Raw genomic sequence first — 21,780 nt, 5'->3', positions numbered from 1 at the left:
GTGTTATCGGGGTCCCGACTTGTTAGGATCTTGGCTGACAGCCCCCGCTTCAGTCTTAACAGATATTACGTGCACAGACCAGGAATACCCCGCATCCCCAGCACGTGCAGATCTTTTTTGGGGAGGCACAGTGTGGATAGCGCTTAGCCAGCTGGAGCAAGGTCACTTGGCACTGTGTCGCCAAGGCCACGGCAGCCGCGGGATGGTTGCCTCATGCATGGCTGCTGTGCGTTGTGCTGCTGCGCTGCTGCAACAGTTAAGCCTGGGCCCTAGGCGCTCCTGCAACTTGCAACCTTGGACTTGCTGTCGTCAGAGTGAGACACAAAAAAAAACATTCTTTCTTCCTTTTTTTCTTCTTCTTTTTCTCTTCTTTCTTCCGTCTGGTTGAGAGTTAAGAGTGCAACACTGAGACACCAAAAAAAAAAACTTGCCATCTGGCCAGTGGCAGCGTAAGTCATCGCTGACGTTTTACAGTCAAGAAATGTGCCTGCGCCACGCAGACCGCTAGCAAATATCGCCAACCTCGCCGTCGTCCTCTCGAGACGTAAACACTCACATGCTTTTGTGAGCCACGACGGCGACATCTATTCACGTCTACATCTCCTGCAGGTCAGGCTCTCAAAGCAGCAAAGAAAAAAAGAAAGAAAAAAAAAGAAAAAAAAACCGAGACTTCTTGAACGTCGAGCCCCGCGGCGCGGCCAGCACCCGGCCAAGTAATGCCACCCCCATCAACTTCTCATACCCCCCCCAAGCCTCCAGATCACTCTCGCTCTCCCCCTCCATCCCCTTCCGACGACTCCGAAACCGATCTCGATCTCGACCTCGACCTCGAAGAGCTCGACCCGCAACCAACCCATCACCACCAACCCTCCCATCACCATTCCGACTCCTCAACCTCCCGCAAGGGTCTACTAGGCGGCCATCATACCTCCCTCGGCCACTCTCACTCCCGCGAATCCTCCCTAACCGAGTCTTCCGCCCCCCGCATCGCCCTCCGCACGCTCCGCATGCGCGGCCTGCGCCGCAACGCCGCCGGCACAAAAAGATCCTTCTCGGGGTCGGGGTATGGGCTGGGGCACAGTCGCGGGGATGACGACACCGAGGCACTGCTGAGGAGCCATAACGCGGGGGAAGGGCCGAGCGGGAGTAACCCGCGGTATTCAGACGGGGGCGGAAGCGCTGGGAATAGTGATGAGGCGCCGTTGTTGAGTGATGGGTCGGGGAAGAGACATCATAGGAGACACTCCTCCCTCGCGGGGGATGCCCTGCGCGGGGTGAGCGGCTGGCGGGGATGGGTATCAAGATTGACCGGGAGAGTTCCAGCCGAGGTCCAACGTAAACGAGACGAGGACCTCGACAAAGAAGACGACGACCCATCGGCGTCGAGGCTGGTCGCGGTTGGATCCACGCAATCAACACGCTTCCCACCAAACATCGTCTCCAACGCAAAGTACACGGCCTGGAGTTTCCTGCCTGTTACACTGTACAATGAGTTCAGCTTCTTCTTCAACATGTACTTTTTGCTGGTCGCCCTATCACAGGCGATTCCGGCGCTTCGGATCGGGTACCTGTCGACGTACATCGCGCCGCTGGCGTTCGTGCTGGTGATTACGCTGGGAAAAGAGGCGTATGATGACGTGGAGAGGCGGAGGAGGGACAACGAGGCTAATTCGGAGGAGTACACCGTGTTGCAGTTTGACTCCGAGGCGGGTAGGCCCGGTACCAGGCAGAGGAGAGCGTTGCACTCGCGCAAGAAGGGGAGCAACGGGCGATATGTTGCCGAGAGGGATAGGCTGGCCGATATCCAAGAGGAGGAGGAATCAACCGAGAACGACGGTCGCGGCTGGCGCGTTACCGAGATCAAGAAGAAATCCAAAGACCTCAAGGTCGGCGACGTGCTCAAGCTGAGCAAGGGTCACCGCGTCCCCGCCGACGTGATCATCCTCAAGTGCTTATCGGATTCACACAGCAAGCATGAGGACGAGTCTCTGCTCATCGACCACGACAGCAGCAGCAGTAGCAGCAGCAGCAGCAGCAGACCAGGCAGCGGCGCGTCGAACGGGGAGACGTTCATCAGAACGGACCAACTCGACGGCGAAACTGACTGGAAACTGCGCTTAGCCTCTCCCCTCTCCCAGAACCTCCCTACCCGCGACCTCGTCCGCCTGCGCGTCACCGCCGGCAAGCCAGATCGCAAAGTAAACGAGTTTGTCGGCACCCTGGAGCTTCTCCCCTCCCGACAAGACGCCATGAGCGGCGAGTCCTTCACCGCGAGTGGTGCGGAGGACGACGACACCAACGGACTGGTCAAGGCGGCGCCGCTGTCTATCGATAACACCGCGTGGGCGAACACGGTCATCGCCTCACACGCGACCACTCTCGCCGTGGTCATCTACACGGGTCCGCAGACACGCTCCGCGCTGTCGACTGCCCCGTCGAGGTCGAAGACGGGACTGCTCGAGTACGAAATCAACTCGCTCACAAAGATTTTGTGCTTTTTGACGCTGGCGCTGTCTGTCATCCTCGTCGCGTTGCAAGGGTTTCGCAACCAGGAGGGGAACGTCTGGTATGTTAAGATTATGAGGTTCTTGGTGCTCTTCTCGACGATCGTGCCGATTAGTCTGAGGGTGAACCTCGATCTCGGAAAGAGCGCGTACTCGAGGTTCATACAGAACGATCCCGGCATTCCGGGAGCGGTGGTCAGGACTAGTACTATACCCGAAGATCTGGGCCGGATCGAGTACCTGCTGTCAGACAAGACGGGCACCCTGACACAGAACGAGATGGAGATGAAAAAGATCCATGTCGGCACCGTGTCGTACGCGAATGATGCCATGGACGAGGTCGCGGCGTATGTACGGCAGGGGTTTCATACTGCTTCGCCGAATCATCTGGCTACTCCTTCTTCCTCGTTGTCGGCGGCTGCCGGCAACATCGGCGCTACGCGCACCCGTCGCGAGATCGGCTCGCGTGTTCGGGACGTGGTGCTCGCTCTCGCCCTCTGCCACAACGTCACCCCCACCACCGACCAAGACGATCACGGCAACAGCGTCAACTCCTACCAGGCCAGCTCGCCCGACGAGATCGCCATCGTGCGTTGGACGGAATCGGTCGGGTTGCGCCTCGCCTACCGCGATCGGACCAGCATGGTTCTCGAATCAACCGAAACCGGCCGGGTCGTCGTCAAGGTCCGCATCCTGGACATCTTCCCGTTCACGTCCGAAGGCAAGCGCATGGGTATCATCGTGCAGTTCCAGGAGCGGCTGCAGGATGACAGCGGGTCGGGCGAGATCTGGTTCTACCAAAAAGGCGCCGACACCGTCATGTCGTCCATCGTGGCCGCCAACGACTGGCTGGACGAGGAGACGGCCAACATGGCGCGGGAGGGGTTGCGGACTCTGGTCGTCGGCCGCAAGCGGCTGTCTTCGTCAGAGTATGCCGCCTTCGCGGCGCAGTATCATGAAGCCTCGCTGGCTATCACGGCCCGCGACGCGGGCATGCAAGCCGTCGTCGCGCAGTACCTCGAGCATGATCTCGAGTTGTTGGGCGTCACGGGTGTCGAGGACAAACTCCAGAAGGACGTAAAACCTTCGCTCGAGTTGCTCCGCAACGCAGGCATCAAAATCTGGATGCTCACCGGCGACAAGGTGGAAACAGCCCGCTGCGTCGCCGTCTCGAGCAAACTGGTCGCCCGGGGACAGTACATCCACACGGTGGCCAAACTCCGACGGAGGGACACAGCCCTCGAACATCTCGATCTGCTCCGCTCGAAGCCCGACTCCTGCCTGCTGATCGACGGCGAGTCGCTGAGTCTGTACCTCACCCACCTGCGGACGGAGTTCGTTTCCGTGGCGGTCACCCTGCCCGCCGTGGTAGCCTGCCGCTGCTCCCCCACGCAAAAGGCCGACGTGGCGACGCTGATCAAGCAGTTCACCTCCAAGCGCGTGTGCTGTATCGGGGATGGAGGCAACGACGTGAGCATGATCCAGGCGGCGGACGTGGGCGTCGGCATCGTCGGGAAAGAAGGGCGACAGGCGAGTCTGGCGGCCGATTTTTCCATCACCCAGTTTTGTCACCTGGTCAAGCTGCTCGTCTGGCACGGGAGGAATAGCTATAAGAGGAGTGCGAAGCTGGCACAGTTTGTGATTCACAGGGGGTTGATCATTGCGGTCTGTCAGACGGTGTACTCCATCGCGCTAGGCTTCGAGCCAGAAGGTTTGTACAAAGACTGGTTGATGGTGGGCTATGCGACTGTTTACACGGCCGCGCCGGTCCTCTCTCTCGTGCTAGACACGGACGTGGACGAGGCCCTTGCCAATCTGTATCCTGAACTCTACAAGGAACTCACCGAAGGTCGCTCGCTGTCATACCGCACCTTCTTCGGCTGGGTGCTGGTGTCCATCTACCAGGGGTGCTTGATCCAGGGGCTGGCTCAGGTGCTGACGGAAGTAGACGGGCCGAGGATGGTAGCGGTCAGTTATACGGTGCTGGTGCTGAATGAGCTGTTGATGGTGGCGATTGAGATTACCACGTGGCATTGGGTGATGGTAGTGTCGATTTTGGGAACTTTTGTGGTATTTGTGGGGAGCGTGCCGTTCTTGGGGGGATATTTTGATTTGGAGTTTTTGTTAACTTTGTAAGTTTCTCCCTTTTCCCCCTCCCCCCCCCCCTCCCCTCCCCCAAACCTTTCCCGCCCCTTTTCTTTTTCTTTTCTTTTTTAAAATTAAAAAAAATTAGATTTGTTCCCCTTGGGGTTGGGTTGAAGGGGCACTACTGTTTGCCTTAGCTGTGTTTCTCTGTGAGGATCTGTGCTAACAGACTTGAATAGGGGCTTCTACTGGCGTGTCGCCGCCATCGGCGCCATGTCGCTTATCCCAACATACGCGGCCAAGGTGATTCGGCGAACGATGAAGCCGCCTTCGTATCGGAAGGTGCAGAGTGTTTAGGGGGGGTAGGCGGGGGGGGGGGGGAGGGGTAGAGGTTAGACAGTGGGCGAATGGGGGTTTGCATTGTCCTTGGGTTAGTTGCAAGACTTGCTTTCTTTTTTTTTTTTTTTTTTTCTCAAGTGTTTATATTGATGATCGAATTCGTTCTGAGGTTTGATGAGAAGGTATATATTTCGCTGTTTCGCTGTCTATGCTGGGATATCATTTGTTATATGTGCTACGGTTGATGATGTTGATAGGTAGGTTTAGATTTAAACCCTCTTTCAGGGATCCAAGTTTCTTATGAGGTCGGTCGTCCCTCGGGTCCTCTTTCTCTATCCTTACCCCCCCAAACCCCCCCTCTCCCCTCCCCTTCTTTCAGCTCTCCAACCTCTCAGGGCAAGCATGCTTACAACTTCAAGACCAACCACTCTGCCTCCCAATTTTTATTTTTCCTCACCAGCTCTCCAACGACCCCTCCCACACGCCCCTGCAGCTCTCTCCCCCTAGCCCAGACTTTCTCCCCCACGAAATGGTTGACGAAACCCTCCGGACCAGAGACCATTAAGAGGTTCTTCCCGGTGGCCTTGTCATGGCATTGGCAGGGTTCCGAGTCGGAGTGGATGGGACGAGATTCCTTGCTCTGCCCCTCCCAGCGTGTGTCTTCCTTGTCGGAGGAGAGGGCTAGCACAGAGGGCGAGTGATATCTGCACTTTGATGAGCTCCCGACGGTCTGGTGAGCTGGAAGTGTAGCTTGTTGGCTGGAACCCCAGAGCCAGAGCCAGCTAAACCACCCCTTGTTCTCCCTTACTCCAGCAGAGGAAGCCAACCCAACTGCCTTGGCAACATTCTTGGGGGTGATAAACGTCCCCTCCTCGTCGACAGTACAGGTGTAGCTGAACCTCCCGTTGGACTCTGCGACGAGTGTGTCGAGCATTTGGATGATGGGTGACGACGGAGAGCAGTCGGCGCGTCGACGGGAGGCCCATAGGATATGCATTTCCACGTCTTTTGAAGAGGGACTCTTCCGGGTGTGGGGAGAGAAGAGAGCGTGGGCTGTTTGGATGGCGGGGGCGATACCCGTTCCGCCGGCGAGGAAGACGATCCTCTTTTTTGATGATGGTGTCGTACCCTCTCCACTCGTGCTGGTATCGCCGGCTTGCTGCTGTTGAGGAACTTCAACCGAGGTGCTGGCGCTGAGGTCGAGACCGAGACGTCGGCGGATATCAAACCCCAATCTTGGGCCCCGCAACTCAACCTCGTCCCCGACGCTCAACCCAGCCAGCCAACGAGAGGTCTCGCCTTGGAGGCGCCGGACGAAGAGTCGAACCTCGCCCCTGCCAGTCAACCTCTCCCATGCCTTTCCCCAAGCTGATGGGCTGAGCCATCCAAACTCGTACTCGTACTCCCCCTTTTGTCCTTCCTGCCCATCGTCCCTCCTCCCCTCGGCTGACGCTTGAATGCCGAGCGGAGGCAAAGGGGTATACTCCCTAGCAACCTGAATAAAAGGCTGCTTCACCTCGACACTCCAGCACCCCCCAAACTCATCCCACACCCGACTCAGCACCGCGGCCGACCGGTTCAACAACACCGGGATGGGGGTTGACGGCGCCAGAGTGAGGATAAACCCCTCCCCTGTTTTGGTTACCCCACCATCGGTCATTTGGGAAAGGTTCTGTCTGGACGTGACGCGGTACCGGGTGAAGGTCTCATCGTTTAGAGACCGTAACGACTTAGGCGGGGAGAGAGTTAAGATTAGTAGAGCACATGTTGATATTAAGGCAACGGGAACGAGCAGACGGCGGGCTTTTCGGGATGAGTCTTGAGGGTCATGGTTGGGTTTTGAGGATCCGGATGATTCGGCTTCCGGAGAGGATAAAGGGGTGGTTGTGGAGAGGTTGCGGAAGGGGTAGTAGACGTAGAGATAGTGTCGCTGATTGAGCTGGGCTATTCGAGGGTGATGGCGTAAGGTAAGTCGCGCAGTGGTCGGGTTTAAAGGATTTAAAAAGGTTGATGAGAGGGCTGAGTGGTTGTTAAGCACTCGCCGTGTGAGGAAAGATTGTCGGGGGATGCCGTTCATCGTTGGGATGGTATAATGCTGGGAGAGTTAGAGTTGAGGGAGGTGTAAGAGTGGAGAGATGTGAGCGAAATTGAGGTTGAGATGAGCCGGTTAGATGCATAATCAGGGTCCTGAAACGCCAAGAGTTATGGGTATAATGAGGGAGGGGGTACCCGTCAATGGAATATCCTGTCCGAGTTTTGGGTATAAATACAAAGTACATATAATATATATATATATATATGTTTGTCTAACCCACTCTACTATATACACTTCCCCTCTCTATAAACACTCATGTATCCTTTAATATCAGGAGATCCAAGGTCCCTTCTAACCTTCTAAGCCATTTTCTATCCTCTCTGCCTCTAAATCCTCAAAATCTCCCCTCTCCTATTGATCCCTCCTCTAAATAGCTCCTCAATCACCTTTCCCCTCATTACAGTCTCCTCCACAATCCCCTCCACATGCCTCGGCTCAACACGTCCATACCAAATCCCGCACCCTTCCAGCGGATTCTCGCCCCCTTCAATCGTCCTCGCCCCAGGAGGCACATACACAATCACATTGCCCGCAAACTTGTGCCCGCCGACGTGGCTGACTAATCCAACACGCGCTGTCTGTTTCTGTTCAGTAGTGGCAGCTTCTCTTTCGACTCTCACGGGGCTTTCAAGAACTTCCACTCCCTTCCCTGGGAGGACTTTCCGGAACTCGTCCCTCAGTAAAGGTCCGTAGACTCCACACCGCTCATCACGTCCGCCGTGTCCGCAAATGAGGATCATCACGTCCTTCACATCACGCACGCCCCGTAGCTGGGACTGAAACTCGGGCTTACGCGTGAGCAGGTCTCGTTGATCGGGCGACAGGCCGTCATGGGCGGGGTGCAGACGGTCGGGTAACAAGAACCCTCGTACCAGGGCCTCCAAGTGGGAGGGGGAATTGCTGGGAACGAAGGGGATGTACTTGAATTGTGGGAGGATGTATACCGACGTTGATTCTTCCGACTCCTCATGGTTGGCTGGTGGAGGTGACGACGGCAGTGAGGTATTCAACGGCGAGACGTTGTGAAATGGCTACTCGTAATGTCACTATCAACCAGAACAAAAAGATCCTGAAATTAGAAAAAAAAAAAAAAAACTTACATCACACCACCTCCCTCCTCGTCCCATCACTCTCTTGAGATCGTTTGCTAAATTCCTGCCCTCATTCTCCTCCTCGATCTTGCTTGCCCAGTCGTCACGTCCCGTGCAGATGAGAACTTGTTGGGCGTATACGGGCATGACGCCGTTGAGGGGAGATGTGCGGTCGATGTCTAGCCCTTCCGGGGTTGGGGTGCAGGGGCAAGTTGGGGAAGGGCATGTTGGGATTGTGGGGAAGGGTGGTTTTTTGGTGGTGAGGGTTCGATGGAAGATGGATGAGGGAGAGGGAAGACCCTGGGGTAGAATGCGATAGAGTCGGGGGAGGAGAGTCATTATGAGTTGCGTGGTGGTGAAGGAAGGGGAAATTGGTGAGGACGATGAGGTTGAGGATGATTTTCGGTGGAGAGAGGGAGGACCTTGATGGCTGGTGCCCGATAGTCCGGGATGCGAGTAGCGGGGGATAGAGATTTATCTCAACTCGGTAGTTGCATTATCGCGACACACTCCAGACTCAGCTGTAAGTAAGTGTACGGGATGAAAGAACTTTTGAACTCTAGCGATTTTGTCAAATTGATTCCGATAATCATGCTGTATTAAAGCAAATAATTTCTTTTCTCGATGATGTGCTTAACTTTATGAAAGACCCTGCTCTTTTTTTTGTCTATTTTTATAAGAAGATATTCTCGTCATCCACCATCTCCTGGTAAGCTCCCTCTCAACCCTCTCAATCTTATGACCCTCGTTAATACGCAACACAGCCCATCATCAGCCATGCCCCGTCTTGCTCCCCGTCTCATATGGTACTGCCGCCAACGCGTCTCTCCACATGCGGCCTTGATCCTACCCGTCTGCCGGGATCTGGAGTCAGCAAAGAATGAAGTTCGCTGGATGAGGGAACACCTCCTCGAGCAACAAGATGCGGGCCTGTCAACCGAAGGAGCATCATCTTTGAGCGGGAAGAAGCTGAAAAATGAGGAGCAGATCGAAATCGAGCTCTTTCGTTTGTGCAAGGAGAGAGCGAAGGGAGTACCGCTGCAGTATGTTCTTGGGAGCCAGCCGTTTGGGGAGCTGGAGGTGAGGTGTAAGAAAGGGGTTTTGATTCCTAGGTGAGCCCCCTGTTCAGTATCCTTGGTTCGAAAATGGGAGTTTTTCGCCCTCTACTTGACCAGAGAGTGGGCCGCAGTATTAGGAGGATGAGAGATGCTGCGACTCGGAACTAACTTGTATCCTTTCCACATAAAGACCAGAAACAGAAACTTACACCATCCACCTCGCCCGTCTCCTCCACGCCGACCTCATCCAAAAAACTTCCAGAAAACGCCCAATCTACATAATAGACCTCTGCACAGGCACAGGATGCATCCCACTTCTCCTGCTTCACTCGCTATACAATCCCCCCTTTGGCACACCACGCCGACGTGTTGCATCCCTGCCGGACATTCACATCCATGCTATGGATATCTCACCTAGGGCTGTAAAATTGGCGAGAGAAAATCTGATATTGAATGTTAAAAAGGGGATTCTGCCTCTCCCCTTGACAGAGACCGACTCAGAAGAGTCGAGATTAAACCCAGTAAAGGGGTTGGGCTCGGGGCTAGGGTTAAGGTCAGAGCCAGGCTTGATGTCAGGGGAAGAAAAAGATCCCAAGAGCAGAAAGTATACCTTCACCATCCACCAAGGCAACATATTCTCCCCTCTGTCCCCCTCCATGCACCCTCCTGACGGCCAACCCATTGATTTACTGGTCTGCAACCCGCCATACATCTCCCACCGCGGCTTTGCGACCCAAACCACCCGCTCAGTGCGCAATTTCGAGCCAAAACTCGCTTTAGTCCCCAACCATCCCCTTTTGGAAACTTTCTCTTCTCAGGTTCAGCCTGAGAGAGCGTCTGGGTTCGCGTCACACACCCAATCTCAACCTCCATCCTTTCCCCCTCAACCCCGCGTCCCCTGGACCCAACTCTACGACCCGACACACCCCTCCGACATCTTCTACCCCCTCCTTCTCTCCCTCTTAACCACCCCGCTGTACCCGCGCCACGCATTCTTCGAAGTCGGCGACCTGGAGCAAGCCCTTCGCGTCGCAAGCACAGCACTTTCCTGTGAGACCCTCACCAAAGAGTTGGGGTATGAAGTGGAGATCTGGAGGGACGACCCATCGTTGGGGTCGGATGGGACGGGGGAATGGGCTGAGATGGGACAGGAGAGGGAGGAGTATAGAGAGGTTGATGTTAAGAGAGAAGGAGGGAGGGAGACGGGGAAGGTGAGGGTTAGGGGGGTTGGGGAGGGGAGGGGGGTTTATTTGCGAAGAAAGGCGGATAAAGAAGTATGAGAAGTGGGAAATGAAGTTGGGAAATGGTAGGTTGAGAGTGAGGTTTCGGTTGGATAGATACCCTGAGGAATGGAAATGGGAAGGTAGGAGAGAACATATTAGGCACCTTTTCAAAGGTTGTCACGAATATAATCTCCCCCCAAAAAAAAGAATGCTGTCAAACGGTGACATGCCATATCAAGCCTCCCAGAGGCCAAAACATCGGCTTCTCTATTAGCATTTAGGCCCGTATTATATACCCTACCAACCAACCAACCAACCAACCAACCCTTTACAGCCCATCAAGCCCATCAAACCCTCAAAAACCCGACTTGTTTTTGTGGAACCATCTTGATATCGCACACGATAGACAGGCTCATGACCTCCTCCAAAAAGCCCACCATCTCCCCCGCCCTTCCTTCTCACTCTCGGCATCCTCATCCACAACCCGTCTCCCCCTACGTCTCCCGCCCCGCCTACTAATAAACCCATTCACCCTAATGAAATAGACCGGCACGCCCGCCACAACAAATGCCACGACAATCAGCGTCTGCAACGGCTGCGCAAACACCGCCCTGCTGAGCAAGAACAGACTCACACAGCAAAAGATGATTGGCGTCGTGATCCACGTTTTGTAGGGTCTCTCTAACTGTGGCTCACGCACGCGCAGGACGATGAGGCCGAGAACGGTCAGGAAGTAGAAGGTGTATCCTGCTACGCCGTAGAAGGTGAGGAGTGTAGAAAACTCGCCGACGAGGATGTAGCCTGTGGTAAGGAGGAAATTAAGTGCTAGTGCGGGGATCGGGGTGAAGAAGAGGCCTGTGTCTTCGTCGTCGGCTAGCCATTTCACCAGCTTTGCGCGGATGCGGGACAAAATCCCACTTCTGCCATGCCCCGGGGGGGTAGACGCATGCAGATCCTGCCCGTCTCTCAACCCGAGTCTGCCAAACACGGAGGGGATGTACCCCTCCTTTCCGGCGACGTACACCAATCTCGAGGAGGTAAAAGTCGAGGAGTTGAGCGCGCCGAAACAGGACGCTGAGACGATTAGCGCGAAGATGAGGGCGCCAATGGTTCCAAAGACCTGCGAGCCGAATTTTACGGCGACCGTGTTGGATGAGTTAATGGTATCGAAGGGGAGCACGAAGAAGTAGGACACGTTGGCGAGGATGTAGCAGGCGATGACGAGTGGCATGGCGGTGTGGATGACACGGGGGAGGTCTCGGCCGGGGTGGCGGAATTCGCCTACGACGTAGTTGGTCTGTGAAAAAAAAAAAAAGTTTAGTTGGGTTGCGGGGGTTATTTTTTTTTTGTTTTTGGGCTGGGGGAGGGGGGGGGGTAAAGTTGAGAAAAGGGAGAAAAAAGGGGAAGGGGACTCACATTATCCCAGCCGTCATACGCCCATAACCCAGCGTAGAGCGCCACCGCCCAAGCCGAAGCATCCAGCTTTGTGCCATCAAACCACGCATGGTCCTTCCAATCGTGGTTCGCCTTCCCCGAGTGGGAGTATCCCGTCACGGCTACAACAATCCCAATAACCGTAACTCCAATCAATGCCACAAACTTCATAAACATCAACATATCATTTATCCTGGTGCCCACCTTGGTCGACACACAATTCAGAAACGTAACCAACCCCAATCCCACAATCGCAACCCCTTTATTCACCCACGGACTGACACTCGCCGCGTCAGCGCCGACCACGGCCCTGACCAGATACTCACCCATAATAATAGCGACGATCGCAGCCCCGCCCGGCTTCAGCACCAACACGGCCACCCACGTAAACAAAAAACCTGCCAGCTCCCCAAATATTTTGCTCAGATACACTTGCGCGCCACCGTTAAGTGGTATCGTACCCCCAAGCTCCGCGTAACTCGCCGCTCCCGTCCACGCCAACACCCCAGCAACAACCCACACAATCAACGCCGCCCCAGGCGAACCCGCATTCGAGTTCACCTGGCTCGGACTCGAGAATATCCCACTCCCGATAATCAGCCCGACAATTAGACTCAACCCATTCAGATACGTCAACGTCTTATGCTTCTCCAGCGACGCCCCTCCCAACCCGCCCGTCCCAGCGAACGTCGCGGACGTTGGTACCCCCAGTGGTGCATACCCTGCCCCGGCAGTTGAGCTCAAAGGGAAGAGGTTGGACGCAAAGTCAAAGGTGGACGCGACGGAGTAGGAGCGGGCGCGGGCGGCAGCGATGGCGCGGGCTGGGTTAGCCGAGTCGAGGGGGTCATCTGCTTCGAGAGAGGCCCGGCGGGAGGAGGAGAGGGAGGGTCGGGAGGAGGGAGGGTTGGAAGGGCTTTCGCCGGAGGACGGGGGGCTGGAAGAGGCGAGGGAGGCGAGTTCGAGGGAGTCGCGGGGCATTTTGGATCTCGTAAGGCAATCGATAGGGTTATCTCAGGGCGAAGGGGGTCGACAGCATTTCGGACAGACGGGAGGGAAGAAGATAAGCTTAGGAGGGATTTAAGAGTCCGAAGGTGTAAGGGGGTGTCGATCGTCGAGCTCGGTGTCGATGGTCGTTGGCGGTGAGGAGGACGAGGGGATGCGAATCAAAATCAAGTCGGGGTTCGGTAGAGGAGTCTTTCTGAAAAATTCTGGAAATGTAGGACAATTATCTTGTTCGCAGATTAGAGTATTGTACTGGAAAGTCGGTCGGCATAGAGGAGAAGCAAGCACTGAGGTCAAGGAAAGGAGAAGCATGTCCCTGTCAAGAGAAAGGGGAAGTTAACCTTCGCTAGCCGCTTGCCTGACAAGCGGCATACGGAAGCCAAGACAGGTGGGTCTTGTCCCATGTACCGTGTACTGTGTTACACTGGGCCCCAAGTCAAGGAGAGACGACAGCGCCAAGGAGAATATCTCAACAATAATCCCAAAATTTTCACAGAAAACTCACTTCAAATTTGGTGAAATTTTTCAATCTGCCGCGTTTTAGAGAAAAAAAAAATTAACAATACGACTATGGCATTTAGATGGGTTTATCCCTTCCTGAGTACCCAGCCCCACCGTCACGCTAACTGTGCCAAGCCAGATCTGCCCCACCCGTCGATCTCATAATCAGCTCTCACCCACAACCCTGGCTCGCTGCTCACGAGACAACCCTGAGATCTCATTCGAGCCCTCTCACTCACACATTTCCAGCCCATCTTACACGGCGAGATTGCCATGTAAGATGCTGCTGCTCACACAGGCAAAGTCAATTGGCCGCCTGGCCCGGCCGCTCTCGCGGTCCCTGTACTCAGGGCTCATACCCCTCCGCCCATGGGCTCGTCCCTTTACCATCACCAGCCGTGCTGCCGCCAAACTCGACCTTCCGGCACTCGACCTGAAATGGAGAAAGCGTTGGGCCCAACTGCAGCAGGTACAGAAGGATAAGACTAAGGACAAGGTCGACAAGTACATTCTGCCTATGTTCCCTTACCCTTCGGGATACCTACACCTGGGCCACTTGAGAGTGTATACCATTGCCGATGCCATCGCGAGGTACAATGCCCTGCGTGGACACAACGTGTTGCTGCCCATGGGATGGGACGCTTTTGGTCTGCCAGCTGAGAATGCGGCCATTGAGCGGAGTATTAATCCCGCGACGTGGACTAAGGATAATATTGCGCGGATGAAGGAGCAGCTGCAGATGATGAATGGGTCGTGGGACTGGGAACGTGTACGTCCAATTCTCTTTGTTACTTCAAACCCCTGAATAAGTGTATAGAAAAGCTAACTTTTTGCCCCCCCCCCCTCCCTTGCTTTCCCACAGGAGATTGCAACCTGCGACCCCTCCTTCTACAAGCACACCCAGAAAATCTTCCTCCTGCTGCACCAGCACGGCCTCGCCTACCGCACCGAAGCCGAGGTCAACTACGATCCTGTCGATAAGACCGTCCTCGCCAACGAGCAGGTCGACGCAAACGGCTGCTCGTGGCGGTCTGGCGCCAAGGTCGAGAAGCGCAAGCTCAACCAGTGGTTTCTGCGCATCTCTGCCTTCCGCGAGGCCCTGCTCGACGACCTCGAGCTTCTCGCCAAAGACGAGGCTTGGCCCGAGCGCGTCCTCGCCATGCAGCGTAACTGGCTGGGGAAGTCAAAGGGCGCGACTATCAAGTTCCCCATCCTTGCTTACGACCAAGACGTCCATGCCGCGATTGAGGTCTACACCTCCCGGCCTGATACTCTGTTCGGAGTGCAGTACCTCGCGTTGGCAGCTACCCATCCCATCGTGACCAAACTTGCCGAAACGGACCCGGAACTGCAGGCTTTCCTCGACACCCTGCCCGGTTTGCCTCCAGACTCGAAGGTCGGCTACATGCTGCCGCATATCAGGGCAATCAACCCGTTAGCCTACCACCCCGATACCCCGGACGCGACCAAACAATCCCTCCCCATCTATGTGGCGCCCTACGTGATCGGCGACTACGGCGAAGGCGCCGTCATGGGCGTACCGGCCCACGACGCGCGCGACCATGCCTTCTGGCGCACGCATCGCGGCGATGAACCAGTGCGGTATGTCCTTGCCTCGAACGAGGACGAGTCGACAACAGTGATCCCCAACGAGCCGTTCCTCGACCACGGCATCATGACTGCGCACAGCGGGCCGTACAAAGGCAAACCGTCGCAAGAGGCGGGCGAGATGTTGGTGAAGATGCTCGCTGAGGCCGGGTTGGCCAAGCCCGTGGAGAAATGGCGGTTGAGGGACTGGTTGATCAGTCGGCAGCGGTACTGGGGGACGCCGATACCCATTGTGCATTGTGCGTCCTGCGGGGAGGTTCCTGTGCCGGATGAGCAGCTGCCCGTGTTGCTGCCGGAGGTGGATGCCCACTGGGCGGGGAAGAAGACGGGCAACCCTCTCGAAACGCTCGACGAGTGGGTGAATACCGAGTGCCCCAAATGTCACGGCCCAGCGAAGCGTGACACCGACACGATGGACACGTTCGTCGACTCCAGCTGGTATTACATGCGCTTCATCGACCCACACAACGAGGCTGGCCCCTTCGACCCCCAAAAGGCGCGCGACATGCTCCCCGTGGATATCTACATCGGCGGGATTGAGCACGCAATCTTGCACTTACTCTATGCCCGGTTCATCTACAAGTTTCTGATGACCTCCCCGCTGTTCCCAACCTCCTCTGCCTCGGAACGCCACGAGCCTTTCAAACGCCTTATCACCCAGGGCATGGTCCACGGCAGGACGTTTACCGACCCCGCGACGGGGAGGTTTCTCAAGCCGGATGAGCTGGATCTGTCGGACCCGGCTAATCCAAGAATTAAGGCCACGGGCACAAAGCCTAATGTTACCTACGAAAAGATGTCCAAGAGCAAACACAACGGTGTCGACCCAACTGCCGTCATCGCCACTCACGGCGCGGACGCTACCCGCGCACATATGCTCTTCCAAGCCCCCGTCGGGGATGTTCTCGACTGGGATGGGGACAAGATCGTGGGCGTGACGCGCTGGCTCAGTCGGGTTCACGATCTGGTCGAGAAGGTTACCTCTACGGCCCCCTCGCCCGACTACGACTTCCCTACCCCGAAGGCTTACTTCGAATCCCTTGCCCCGCGCCTCAGCTCGCTCGGTGAGGCGGAATTAAAACAATACGACGCCAACTCCGCCCTCTGGCGCACCACACAAACCACAATCGCTTCCGTCTCCCAATCCTACGAGAAAGTCTACCCCCTCAACACCGTCATCTCCGACCTAATGCAACTGACCAACACGCTCTCTGACACATTGTCTTGCGCAACACCCCAAATCGCTCGTGAGGCGGTATCCATCCTGATCCGGCTCATGGCCCCTGTTACCCCCGCGGTAGCAGAAGAATGCTGGTCTGTCCTGGAACCCACCTCTAGCGGTCTGTTCGCGTCCGAGGAGGGGGCAAGATGGCCCGAACGGGACGGCAGTGAAGCGGTGCTGAGAGAGAGGAAAATGAAGTGCGCGGTGCAGGTGAATGGGAAGGTGAGGGCCGTGTGTGAGATTGGAATTGCGCCGGAGGGGTTGGAGGGGGATAAGCTCAGGGAGTTTGTTGTGGGGGAGATTATGAAGCAAGATGAACATAGGCAGAGGTTAGAGGAATGGCTGGGTAAGGGCGGAGAGAAAGCTAAGAAGGTTGTTGTTGTGAAGGGGGGAGAGTGGTTAATTTTGTGGTGTAGAGATGATTTAGGGGGCGGGTGTATTATTAGCAGTAGATGCATGTGGGGTTAGATGTTTTGTGTGTATATTACATTGGTTGGGTAGATGGTTGGACGTGTATAGACCACTCTGTTTTGAATGTACGCATACCAAGGTAAGAGAGGTTGAAACCAGTCCCTTAAAACAGCATCAGGGGCACTGGGACAGTCGGAAAAGATGTCTGAGCAGCTGGCTGCTATGACAGCACTTAAGTCTTACACGGCTTACCGAAACCGCATCAGATTCCTTTTAAGCCTTTGTGAGTAATAATAAACTTATTGCTTCTCTCTATATAACTTTTGGAACTCGTCCATCTTTTGCCATTCCACTTTTGAATGCTTACTTCATTTGAGGGAGCACTTTTGAAGCAGGCGTCTTTGACAAGTTTGTCATTGGAGAAGCTGAGGCTCTCTCTTTTTTATTTCTTTTCTTTTCCTTTCTTTTCTTTTTTTTCCTTTGTCATCAATCTGGAAAAAGTTTATCTACTATCATCTCTTTGATAAACTGGCGCTGAGAAACCTGAGATATGAAGACTCCTCGACGAGAAACCCCCGTGAGCAAACTGGTTGCGATAACAACCTCCTCGTCTCTGATACTCGAGATACAAAGGTTAATTTGACATCTTGTGGGCTCTTACCTATTGCAATCGAGTACGTATTTGATCTGTTTATAGGCGATCATGTGCAACCGGGCGTAATTCTGCTTTGCCAAATCTATTACTCGGCTATATCTCAGCCGCTGCTGATAGAGCCATTTGTCTCGGCACATCTAGTACGCGAATAAGCAACTTTTGCGAAAACTTTGCCTTCTCCGGCGTCGAAAGATGGCAATTTGGACAGCCCATGAACAAGCTTGCAGCCACTTTGAAGTCCATCTCGTTGTCAAAACCACTTGTCCAAGCCTTCAGCTGACCATGTAACCTCACAAACCCTGTGGAACACACAAGTTCTCTCCTCCCTCATCTGCTGTCGTGTTCACAACTTGATGTGGCCCCTGCGTTTCTACCCCACTTTGTCTCCTTCGTTTGCGGAGTGGAATGGGTTAGTGAGGGGCCATCAAGGTTGCTGGGGATGATGCCGAGTCAACACCGAGATATCCGCGTCCTCCGCCTTGCGTCTTGTGGTGCCAGGAACAGCTCATCCGCCCTTCAAACCTTGCTTCATGGGAAATTTATGGCTCACGGAAAACTCTCGAACGCCTGTCGTCCCTTGCTGAGGCCGGAAGAGGGGAGGGGCTAGCTGGGATGAAGGATCTGCGTGCAGCGGATGGAGGAATGGTTGGTAAGGATAAGGACCTCGACAGCTACGGGACAAGTGATACCATTACAGGCAATGGGTATGGGATGAACGAGCGGGGAGGAGGTGATGCAACTAAATCGCCGAGATGCTCCTTTGCGAACGACATCTGCAACGCAAGAAAGAATGTAATGTCTCCGGCTAAACCACTTACACAAACTCAATTGCATTCAGTCTTCCCTTCAACCCCCCCCCCGGCCGGCTTCCAACGACCTTCATCTCACCAAACCCATCCCCTCACTACACCCACGATCTCAATTGGTGTGGTACACGCACTCGAACCCCACGGCGGGCGCCAATGGGATCTGCAATTGGAAGCGGATGCGTGGCCGCTCCCGGGGGTTGCCGCTCGGCATCCAACATCTCACCGGCACGCTGATAATGGAGCCGTTCAAAAACCCGACCCGACGGCGTTTGTCTCACTCTCCGAACGCCTGCCCCTGTCAATTGATGTCGAGAGGAGATTCTCGGGGATGGTATCCGCCGTATGAGATACTGACAAGGGGACAGGAATTAGAAGAGATGTGGATTGGGGTTGAGAAGAGGAGTATAAAGAGCCCATCGATCCCCGCTGTTGTGGTGATGCTTCTGTTGGTGGTTCATCACATCTCAGCCTCTACATCCTCATCCCGTCTTTGTACTACCTGACGAACGGTTCGACCCTCCCGCGCCTGCCATCGGTTATAAGTGGAGAAGTTCTGTCCTCCGTCTCTTAAGACCTCACCAGCAACCTCAACTCTTAGCTCTTACACACAACACTTAAGCCAAAATGGTTCGCATCACCTCCCCATTGTTATCCTCATCGCGTCCACCTTTGTTGTCTTCTTCTCTCTTGAGAAATAGCTCTACCTCAAAGGCCTTTACCCCATGGCCCTGGAGAGCTTCTTCTCTCCACACAGCCGTTCATAGAAGTCCAGGATGTCGTCCCGTGGCCATCACAGCGCCTCAACTTGTCAATCACACTCGGGCCCCTTACCGCAAGCTAACCACATTCCCCCGTGAAAAGGTCAAGGTTCTGGCTGTTTTGTACGACGGTGGTGAGCATGCTAAGCAGGTAAACTCTTCCCCTTCCCCTTTTCTTCTAATCTTTACCCTCTCTCCGTCTAAGTCTCTGGGCTTCAAACACCCTCATCACTCTGCCGAACACCTTTGAGAAGGACCCTGCATACCAGCGTGCCAGTGATGCAGTGATGCGGGGTCCTATGTGTGGATGTGGGGATCATTTGCATCACACTTGCATCGTCCTTGCAGCTCCCAGCAACGGCTCGGCGCGGCATTTCCCCGATCCCTTTACTTTCTCGGCTTCTTTCGGCGAAGTGGGGCCGAAGAAGCTCAGCTCCACTGTTCCCGTGGCGGGGGATGCCCTTGATACGGGATGGGGTCGGAGCCGGCCGAGTATGTGGTTTGGGCTCGAGGAGTAATGGCGCGGCAACGGGTGCTTGGGAGTTTGGAGATACAGACAGGAGGAGCTGAAGAGAGAGACAAAAAGGGGAAAAAAAAAATTGGATGGAAGCTGACATCACCAGGTCCCCGGCCTTCTCGGTACTACCGAGAACGAGCTCGGTCTGCGCAAGTGGCTCGAGGACCAGGGCCACACCCTGGTGACCACCTCCGACAAGGACCGCGAGGGCTCGACCTTTGACCGCGAGCTGGAGGATGCCGAGATTATCATCACGACTCCGTAAGCGTCCTCAGCTTCTACAACACCAGAAACCGCACTCTACTGACAGCTCCCAGCTTCCACCCCGGTTACCTGACCGCCGAGCGTCTTGCCCGCGCGAAGAAGCTCAAACTAGCCGTCACAGCCGGCATCGGCTCGGACCACGTCGACCTCGACGCCGCAAACAAGACTAACGGCGGTATTACCGTCGCCGAAGTCACCGGCTCAAACGTCGTCTCCGTCGCCGAGCACGTCGTCATGACCATCCTGGTCCTGGTTCGCAACTTCGTGCCCGCCCACGAGCAGATCGAAGCCGGCCGCTGGGACGTTGCGGAAGTTGCCAAGGACGAGTACGATCTCGAAGGCAAAGTCGTCGGCACCGTTGGCGTGGGCCGCATCGGTGAGCGCGTGCTGCGCCGCTTGAAGGGCTTCGACTGCAAGGAGCTGCTCTACTACGACTACCAGCCTCTGTCTCCAGAGAAGGAGAAAGAAATTGGCTGCCGCCGCGTCGAGAACCTGGAGGAGATGCTCGCGCAGTGCGATGTTGTTACCATCAACTGCCCTCTGCATGAAAGCACGCGGGGTCTATTCAATAAGGACCTCATCTCCAAGATGAAGCGCGGCAGCTGGCTCGTCAACACAGCGCGCGGCGCGATTGTTGTAAAGGAGGATGTCGCCGAGGCGCTGCGGACTGGTCATCTCCGTGGGTATGGCGGTGATGTCTGGTTCCCGCAGCCCGCGCCCGCAGACCATGTGCTGCGCACGGCGAAGAACCCCTTCGGTGGCGGCAATGCTATGGTACCGCACATGTCGGGCACCAGTTTGGATGCGCAGAAGAGGTATGCCGAGGGCGTGAAGAGGATTTTGGATAGCTATCTGAGCGGGCGGTTCGATTATCGCCCGGAGGATCTGATTGTGCACCAGGGGAAGTATGCTACTAGGGCGTATGGGCAGAGGGAGGATGTTAAGATTCCGGGGCAGTAAATAATTCTTGGGTAGGAGAGTTGGTTTGATGATTGTGTGTATACATTATTTTGAGCGTTAAAGGTTCGGTTGGGCATGGGAATTGATTTGTTTTAGGTATCACTTTGAGCTTGAGAAGTCGGACTTGGGCAAACCTGACGATATTCCCCTCTCTCCTCTGACTGTAGTTCATAAAGCCAAACAAAAATTGCCCTGAGCGTATTTTACGATAAAAGCTTACACGGAGTGGAAGAACATCATCTCCGTTAGAGTGAGTGGAGCAGGCTTTCCAGTTGTCGTCCAAAGACTTCAAGAACAAAAAACCCCAGCTGGTTACCGTGGCAACAACTGTTTTGAGTAGAAGACAAGAAAACAATAAGGGACCCCTGAATGCATCAAAAAAAAAAAAATCAACGACATGATATAACAGCCTAAGAAGATGCACAATCTACACTAACATTTATTATCCTTGATGAAATGAGAGTAGGTAGTGTAGGTAGTGTGAGTCCATAAACAATTATGACAAGCGCAATCTGCCTGATCCTTGATGCTCAAATGATACATGCTTCTGACTTTCCACGGAAAAGCTAAAGTCGTCATCCCACATTTCCATCGACTGTGACACCAGACGTATCTCACTCATTAGAGGCCAACTCCCCAATTTGTGCGCTGGCGTCGCAGTAGTTCCATACACATGCACTTGCGCGTGGCTCCCTTACTAGTCCCCTGGCAAAGCTCCCTGGTTCTCGGCTCTCTTACGTGTATATAAACCTGGCCACTTCGGACATTTCCTTGACGTAAGGCTCAGCTGATAATTTTATTCTTTGCCCGGTACATTCATGCCTTTTCCTCCAATTGCTCCTGAGTTAACTGGCGTATAAGTAGGTTTCAAGTTGGCCAGAGTACCAATTAACAACTTTGTAAATCCATCCGCTAGTGCGTATACGCCTGCCTCATACTCCTTTGCGGCTAGTTCATCGAATAACTTGGGTAGTAAAAATCGTATCTGGGTTTCTAACGGTGTGATGTTCACGAAATAGCTCTGTTTATGCTGTCGTGCTCTTCGTAGATGTCTTTGGCAGACGTTGATAAAAACCAGACCGGTCAGAGACTGTGGCGGCATGCTTAATTTTGAATTCAATAGTCGCTCGACGACGCGAGTAAACTTTTAGCGCCCCGTCAGGAGCATGACCAACAGAAAATAACTGCTGCTCAGAATTGGGAGGATTGGTGTCACACTGTTTACTGCCCTCTACTTTTTTCCA

At 54.7% G+C, this 21,780-nt stretch overlaps 6 protein-coding genes and 1 pseudogene across 7 annotated transcripts; 4 read left to right on the top strand and 3 right to left on the bottom strand.

The window, feature by feature from the left end:
- Nucleotides 1–716: 716 nt before the first annotated feature.
- CTHT_0067650 (phospholipid-transporting ATPase-like protein) lies at nucleotides 717–4,946 on the top strand (the record flags this gene model as incomplete). The annotated part of the gene is made up of 2 exons (XM_006696993.1): nucleotides 717–4,636; nucleotides 4,829–4,946. 2 exons carry the CDS (start codon nucleotides 717–719, stop codon nucleotides 4,944–4,946), a joined length of 4,038 nt encoding a protein of 1,345 aa, XP_006697056.1.
- Nucleotides 4,947–5,334: 388 nt separating this feature from the next.
- CTHT_0067640 (uncharacterized protein) lies at nucleotides 5,335–6,758 on the bottom strand (the record flags this gene model as incomplete). The annotated part of the gene is made up of 2 exons (XM_006696992.1): nucleotides 5,335–6,657; nucleotides 6,726–6,758. The coding sequence occupies 2 exons, from the start codon at nucleotides 6,756–6,758 to the stop codon at nucleotides 5,335–5,337; spliced, it is 1,356 nt and encodes a 451-aa protein (XP_006697055.1).
- A 591-nt stretch (nucleotides 6,759–7,349) lies between these two features.
- On the bottom strand, nucleotides 7,350–8,453 carry CTHT_0067630 (uncharacterized protein; the record flags this gene model as incomplete). The annotated part of the gene is made up of 2 exons (XM_006696991.1): nucleotides 7,350–8,054; nucleotides 8,124–8,453. The coding sequence occupies 2 exons, from the start codon at nucleotides 8,451–8,453 to the stop codon at nucleotides 7,350–7,352; spliced, it is 1,035 nt and encodes a 344-aa protein (XP_006697054.1).
- A 438-nt stretch (nucleotides 8,454–8,891) lies between these two features.
- On the top strand, nucleotides 8,892–10,452 carry CTHT_0067620 (annotated as a pseudogene; the record flags this gene model as incomplete). Its single annotated transcript has 2 exons — nucleotides 8,892–9,201; nucleotides 9,662–10,452. Coding segments are annotated over 2 exons (1,101 nt in total).
- Nucleotides 10,453–10,807: 355 nt separating this feature from the next.
- On the bottom strand, nucleotides 10,808–12,807 carry CTHT_0067610 (putative amino acid transporter protein; the record flags this gene model as incomplete). The annotated part of the gene is made up of 2 exons (XM_006696990.1): nucleotides 10,808–11,692; nucleotides 11,812–12,807. The coding sequence occupies 2 exons, from the start codon at nucleotides 12,805–12,807 to the stop codon at nucleotides 10,808–10,810; spliced, it is 1,881 nt and encodes a 626-aa protein (XP_006697053.1).
- An 805-nt stretch (nucleotides 12,808–13,612) lies between these two features.
- Nucleotides 13,613–16,850, top strand: CTHT_0067600 (mitochondrial leucyl-tRNA synthetase-like protein; the record flags this gene model as incomplete). Its single annotated transcript, XM_006696989.1, has 3 exons — nucleotides 13,613–14,101; nucleotides 14,195–16,491; nucleotides 16,811–16,850. 3 exons carry the CDS (start codon nucleotides 13,613–13,615, stop codon nucleotides 16,848–16,850), a joined length of 2,826 nt encoding a protein of 941 aa, XP_006697052.1.
- A 1,811-nt stretch (nucleotides 16,851–18,661) lies between these two features.
- On the top strand, nucleotides 18,662–20,536 carry CTHT_0067590 (NAD-dependent formate dehydrogenase-like protein; the record flags this gene model as incomplete). Its single annotated transcript, XM_006696988.1, has 4 exons — nucleotides 18,662–18,664; nucleotides 18,899–18,946; nucleotides 19,419–19,573; nucleotides 19,630–20,536. 4 exons carry the CDS (start codon nucleotides 18,662–18,664, stop codon nucleotides 20,534–20,536), a joined length of 1,113 nt encoding a protein of 370 aa, XP_006697051.1.
- Nucleotides 20,537–21,780: the final 1,244 nt, after the last annotated feature.

This window comes from Thermochaetoides thermophila, assembly GCF_000221225.1.
Source record: "Thermochaetoides thermophila DSM 1495 unplaced genomic scaffold scf7180000011822, whole genome shotgun sequence".
Classification (NCBI taxonomy): domain Eukaryota; kingdom Fungi; phylum Ascomycota; class Sordariomycetes; order Sordariales; family Chaetomiaceae; genus Thermochaetoides; species Thermochaetoides thermophila.
The sequence above is the reverse complement of the archived record's forward strand: the minus strand, read 5'-3'. Positions and strand labels throughout refer to the sequence as shown.